Here is a 6,391-nt window from a genome sequence, read left to right on the forward strand (position 1 = left end):
TTAGTTGGTTTTTTTTTAGAATGAGTATTAATCATAAATTTCCAATTAAAAGATATAACATTTAGTTGGTTCTCTTGCTAACATTTAGGATAAGCTCAAACATGCCATGTTAGTGCGAAGTCATCACAAACCAGAAATGACAAGACCCATACGCAACATAATACAACTCAATTGCAATATACACGAATATATGAATCCTTCCGTGGATATATTACTTGGCATCTGAATCAACTCAGCCCCATGAATGTGTATTTTTGTTAGATTTTTACCTCTTCAATGTCTATTTTTGTTAGAATTTTTACCTCTTGAGTGTCTAGGAAAAGAAGGAAATATTTTTATTTGTTATTTTTGAAATGAGAAAGGAAAGTTTTGAACCACACTGAAAAAGATGGAGGCATCGACCGATCTTAGTCCTAACCCCTTCTATCTACCCTCCCTCACGAGGGGCAGAGTCATGTTTGGACCTGACATAACTTAATCCTAAAGGTCTAGAAGGAAATATATTGGATTGCCTCAAGATTATCTCCTATGTGAATCGAATCTGAATGCACTTGGGGGAGGGGAGAGTTTGATCCACTTTTTCACTGTGGTGCCACCCCATGCGTGAAAGGAAATATATTTGACATACACCTTCTTATGGGTTGTTACCTCTTGAACAATTCTAGTTATTGTTGGATGACAAAGCATATAGTTTCAACATATCCTTCATATCTGTTTGCTGACAAATTAGCTTCATTTTTTTTAACTCTTTTACAAATAGACTTGTTTTTGTCGAACTAATTCTTGATCAATTGCTTCAATTGAACCAAAATTCCACCCCAAAACACCCAATCGTGGTATTACAAATTTGCCAACTTGCCACTATGGAAATAGCTTTTCTAGTTTAGTATAAGCTTTTCTCCAATTTACAGGTTATAGCTTTTGTAGTCTAGTTTACAAATTTGCCAACTTGCCACTCTGGCTTTGCTCCCTCTTTTTCCTTTTTTTAATTCTTCAGATGTCTTTGATTTGATGTAAGATTCCATGCCAACCTCCTGAAACCAAAAAATACAAGCTTTTCCCAGCTCGGAGGTAATATTCCTCCAGCTTTTTATGATCCCAAAGGACAAAATCCAACCCTACACCTCAAACAACCCAACAAAGCCAAAATTCAAGTTGGAAGGAGGACTTCACTTTCGCCCCTATTTTCTCATATGCCAGGCAACCATTTTCCATGTCTGGACTTACTAAGCATGGGAAAACAATTGATTTTCCATCCCCAAGCCTCCTTCCCCATGAACCAAACGGGACCTAAAAGCTTCCAAAATCATATAGTTGTCCAAAGTAAAATACTTCCCCCCTTACCATGTAACTATGAGCTTTTACAGTCATACCAATAGCAGTGTGACATGTGTGCATAAGTTTTTCTTTTTGTATTTTTTACGAATTATTTTTGCATATGTATCGAACTTCACAGGAAGGAGTAATATCTCCTTACAGGGAAGGAGGCAAGCATCTTTGTCCGAATGTACTTCCACCACAAAGAACCTCAAAATCTCCCATGCTTTTGCCTTCATCCCCAATGCCTCCAACCCAAAAGAAACATTTTCATTACATTTTGATAATAACATAATATAGCACATAAGAAAATGCAAGAAAGAACCAATGTGACCTTTTCAAGTAGAAGTTCATATTATTTATGAAAATAAACTGTCAAATAAAAATGAAAAACAAAAACTACACAAACAAATGTAACAGATAGATAAATTTGACAACCCAATAAGGGAATTAAATTTTGTGCGCCATCCAATCAAGTGGGCTTCAATTTCATGTTTGATCCACAGCTCCCTTCAAAAGCAAGCATCCAGCAGGCAGCAACAGCACAGAGCAGCCAAACTGCAGCATTTCATGCAATTGAAAAAACAAATCTGACAACGCCTCTTAAAAATCGAACAATTGTTGTCGTTTGTACGACCTTAAACACATCGACAAGAGAGGAAGACAAATCAAAATTAAATAAATTCCCCCCCGGCTCCGGTGGCATGAAAAGGGTAATTTTGGGAATAAAAAAATCCTGGCTACAGGCCAAGACTATTCATGTGAACCTATCTTTCTAGGGAAACGTGCAAAACATGTTTGACTGTTAAGTCTGAACGACCGAGTTGACTCGCGCCAAACTCAGCTAGACCAACTCAGATAAACCTAGATCTGAGTCAACACCCAACTCAGTTTCACAAATTTTACAGAAATAAGCAGATTAGGCGGAATAGTTAGGGCAATGAGCCCGTCCCTTTTCATTCAAATTCAATTATCATTTGTATTCAAAAAAGGTAGAAAGAGAGGACGGAATTACATACCAGCCCTCCAAGCAGCCAGTGCTACCGCTTTGTTGTTGAGGGGGAGGCTGGGCATACTGAGGGGCATAGGGAGGAGGGTACTGTTGGGGGTAGCCCTGAGGTGGAGGGTATCCCTGTTGAGGATATCCCTGAGGGGGATATCCAGGTGGTGGATAAGCATCCTTGGGATATCCTTCCGGTGGATAACCTATTCCATTACAATTTAAAACCACAAAAGTGAATTAAAACCCAAAATCAGAACAAAACTCATATTAAATTCTTCATGCTTTTACATAGATCTGAACAAAATCAAGAAAAACAAAAATTATTAGGAAAAGAAGATGTGACTTGCTTGCTTACCTTGAGGTGGAGGAACACCAACAGGAGGCTGTTGCTGGTTGTAATAGCTCATTCTTGGTGGTGTTCTTGATGGATTGCTGTAGCAAATTAAGCCCAGAAACTCAGAAAAGATCTGATCCTTTTTCTTTCTTTTTTTCTTGTGCTTGTTGTGGAGGAGTTGAGAGAAGTTATGGAAGAGTTGAGAGAAGTTATTAATGGGTGGAGAGTCAGAGAGAGACAGGCTGGATGTGGGAGCAGGGGATTCGTTTTAAGTACGTTGTTTGGTCTTTTTTCTAATGAAATAAAATAAGGATAAGAAGGCAGCAAAGGTTGAATGCGACGTCGGAGTTGTTTTTATTTTTGTTTTTTGTTTTTTGTTTGGGCATGGAACAAAGAGAGGTTTGTTACTACCAATATTCAAATTCAAGGAAGGTTTGTTTAAACTAACCTGCACTAAGTAACTTGCCGCCTTCTTTTATTTATTATTATTAGTTTAATACAAATAATAGACTTAACTACGATAAATTATAGAATACCAAGGTTTTTTCACACACACTGGTATGCAAGTAAAGCCATTTTTCATTGGACTGGACCTTGTTAGCGCATGTTTTTTATCTTATTAAAAAAAGAAATAAAAGTAATTTATTTTTACAGTGAATGTGAAAATTAAATTAGGTGTAAATTTGATAATATATTAACAGTCACAAATTGAAAAGGGTTTAAATAAATCATTATTTGACACGAATTGAAGTTCGTGTAGATAGACAATTATTTGACATGGGTTCACACAAACAATAAATAAATCTGTTTAATTTCAAATTCAATAACTCGATTTTGATAAACTAAACATGTTCAATTAGTGCGGTATAAAGTAACCAGTTAATTTTTCCAATTTAAAGTATGCACTATATGAGTCACTGACTCATAGTGTTAATTTTTTAAAAAAAATTTAGCATCATTTTATAAATAAATTTGAATTATTAGAAATAAGAGAACTTCTTTTAAGTTCTTTGTTCACAACATAAGATGGGTTAATTCATCATCGAATTAAGTAATCTTTAGAGTCATTTACATAAGTTTGAACCAAAAAGAGTCATTTAACATAAGTATCGCCCGACTACTTCTTATTTTTCATCACGGGAAATATTCCGTTAAGTATTTTATATTAAGAATTAGTTAAGAATTTCAACACCAATCCTCACTGGAGAAATAGCGTAAAACTTAGAAAACATCAACATCCTCCTGCTATATAGGCTACTGCTAAAGTGGCAATTTCATGCATGCTACATTTGCACTTCGCAAGTTGTAATTTGGGTATGTGGTGTCGAGTTGAGGAAGTCCTTCTCAATCTTGACTTGGGACGAAAGGAAATAATTGGTGCCATTCAGTTTGATACCGACAGGACCAGTGAAAGATTCATGTTTAATATTCGCAATTAAAACGATGATAGGTATTTAAGGTAGGGGTAATAAGAGATAAGATCCAAGCCTAAGATATTTATTCTGATACCATGTGAAACAATCAATTTGAGTAATTTCTTATACGTGTTTTTCTCAATTTCTGATACCGTGTTTTCTCTTCATGCAAGAAAATATATAAGATTACATTGTCGTACTAATAAAAAAAAGTAATTTAAACCCTAATTACACCCGATAAGTCGACTATGAGTAACAAATCTCCTAATTAATATTTACAATTCATAGCACTCCATTCTTCGCTATCATCATATGTTTTTGTGTGAGGCTATAAGGTAGGGAAACTTTTGTATGGCATCCGCTCAAATAAGACTTCAATCATATTCCGCCCCATAAGCAATCCAACATACAGCAACAGCAGAGTGCAGCCATACTGCACCATTCATCAAATTGAAACCAAATTAATTAGAGAATGCACTAACTTAATAATCAAGATCACTTCGTAAAGGACTGATTAGTATAGTGGTTTGGAGCAATTGTTCCCCCATGTAAGGTTTTGAGTTCGAGTCCTAACATCCTTGTAGTGTGTGTGAGTTTAGTATATTATCACCCATCTCAATAAGAAATGTCGTAAAAAAAAATTAAAGACCACTTCATACGTTTCCTTAATAGAAATCAAAATTTCCTAATTAAAAAAATAAGATCACTACATAAAAGCCAAATGGCCAAAGCACGAACTCCATATCCCCTTTGGCTTCCCTGTAAAAACAAAAACCATTATATTTATTAAAAAACTCATTTGTATATTGCATCAAATGAAAACGTACGGCATCTCACACCCCAATTTAAAAGCCAATGTCACAAATTGAAATGGTCAATCATTCTTAGCTTATCATATGACATAAAAGAATGACATTTTGACAAACATGCTACCATAAGTCTCAACCAAAAACAACAGTCTTAGCTTAGTTTCTCCATTTTTTTTGGAGAAGCTTTTTTCATGCCAAATGACAACATCCCCAAGTCTCCACAAAAAAACACCAAGCTATCAAACCTAAAAATTGATTTTATTTTTTTTTCCTAATTGTTTTTATGCGATAGCTCAAAATTGAATTGACTCGTACCAATTTTTTTTTTTTATATAAATATTTTATTTTTAAAAACCAAACTTAAAGCATCCTAATCCTAAATATAATATGGGTCAAGAGCCTATGAGCTTGCATAAATCAGGAAGTGAGGGAGGAGAAGAGTTAAGATTTTAGGACATAATGTAAATGCACATAGAGAAAGAAAGAAAATAAGAAAGGGCATAACGTACCAGCCATTTAGACAACCCATGCTACTGGTACTAGGATTTGGTTGATGATGGGGAGGCGGTGGATGGTAATGTGGGGGATATCCAGGAGGAGGAAATCCATGGGGAGGATATCCGGGAGGAGGATAGCCCGGGGGAGGATAGCCTTGGGGAGGATAAGGATAACCTTGAGGAGGATATCCAGGAGGTGGAGAACCTTGAGGAGGATAGCCCGGAGGAGGATACCCACGATGTGGAGAATGTCCTTGTCCTTGTCCTTGTGGGGAATACACGTCCCTCGATTGTTCTTTTCCTTGTGCTTGTGGGGGATAAAAGTCACTTGATTGTTCTTGTCCTTGTCCTTGGAGGGGATAAATGCCCCTCGATTGTTCTTGTCCTTGTGCTTGTGGGGAATAAATGTCCTTCGATTGCTCTTGTCCTTGTCCTTGTCCTCGTGTGGGATAAACATTGCTTGATTGTTCTTGTGGGGGATAAATGTCGCTTGATTTTTCTTGCGGGGGATAAACATCGCGTGATTGTTCTTGTCCTTGTCCTGGTGGGGGATAAACGTCCCATGAATTTCCTTGTGGGGGATATGCAGGTGGCAGATGAGCGTCTTTGGAATGTCCTTCAGGTGGTGGCGGCGGCGGATAAATGTTGTTGGGATATCCGTCATTTGGTGGTGGATAACCTAATTCATTATTTACAAAAACCAAATTAAACCATACCCTATATATATATGATTTGAAAATTCCAAGATTATATATCCAACAAATATATTCATACAAATGCAAGAGAAACCATAAGGGACAAACAAGGAAAGAGGTTAAAAAAAAACATAATTAACCTTGAGGAGGCTGCTGCCGAGGAGGAACATCATTGGGAGGATGCTGGTGGTGGCTGTGATCACTCATTCTTGGCGTTCTTGAATGATTGCTAAGTCAAAAATATGTTTATTCTGTCTTGGTTACAATGCAAAAAGCTAGGATCTACTTTTTGTATTTATTAGGGCAAGGAACCAAGGGAGG

General features: G+C 36.6%; 2 protein-coding genes across 3 annotated transcripts; both read right to left on the reverse strand.

Annotated features, from left to right (window-relative positions):
• Positions 1-1,647: 1,647 nt before the first annotated feature.
• LOC110763672 (protein CYSTEINE-RICH TRANSMEMBRANE MODULE 13) lies at positions 1,648-2,926 on the reverse strand. Of its 2 annotated transcripts, none has more exons than XM_021966506.2 (3): positions 2,676-2,926; positions 2,337-2,523; positions 1,648-1,954 (listed from the first exon to the last, which is right to left on the reverse strand). In XM_021966506.2, exons 1-3 carry the CDS (start codon positions 2,725-2,727, stop codon positions 1,921-1,923), a joined length of 273 nt encoding a protein of 90 aa, XP_021822198.1. In that variant the 5' UTR covers positions 2,728-2,926; the 3' UTR covers positions 1,648-1,920. The 2 variants fall into 2 exon arrangements, with proteins under 2 accessions (XP_021822198.1, XP_021822197.1); XM_021966505.2 differs by having other exon boundaries at positions 1,648-1,875; positions 2,676-2,922.
• A 1,266-nt stretch (positions 2,927-4,192) lies between these two features.
• LOC110763671 (uncharacterized) lies at positions 4,193-6,391 on the reverse strand. The gene is made up of 3 exons (XM_021966504.2): positions 6,211-6,391; positions 5,388-6,054; positions 4,193-4,502 (listed from the first exon to the last, which is right to left on the reverse strand). Exons 1-3 carry the CDS (start codon positions 6,275-6,277, stop codon positions 4,448-4,450), a joined length of 789 nt encoding a protein of 262 aa, XP_021822196.2. The 5' UTR covers positions 6,278-6,391; the 3' UTR covers positions 4,193-4,447.

The sequence above is a fragment of the Prunus avium genome, chromosome 8 (assembly GCF_965620075.1).
Source record: "Prunus avium chromosome 8, drPruAviu1.hap1.1, whole genome shotgun sequence".
In the NCBI taxonomy this organism is placed as follows: Eukaryota; Viridiplantae; Streptophyta; class Magnoliopsida; order Rosales; family Rosaceae; genus Prunus; species Prunus avium.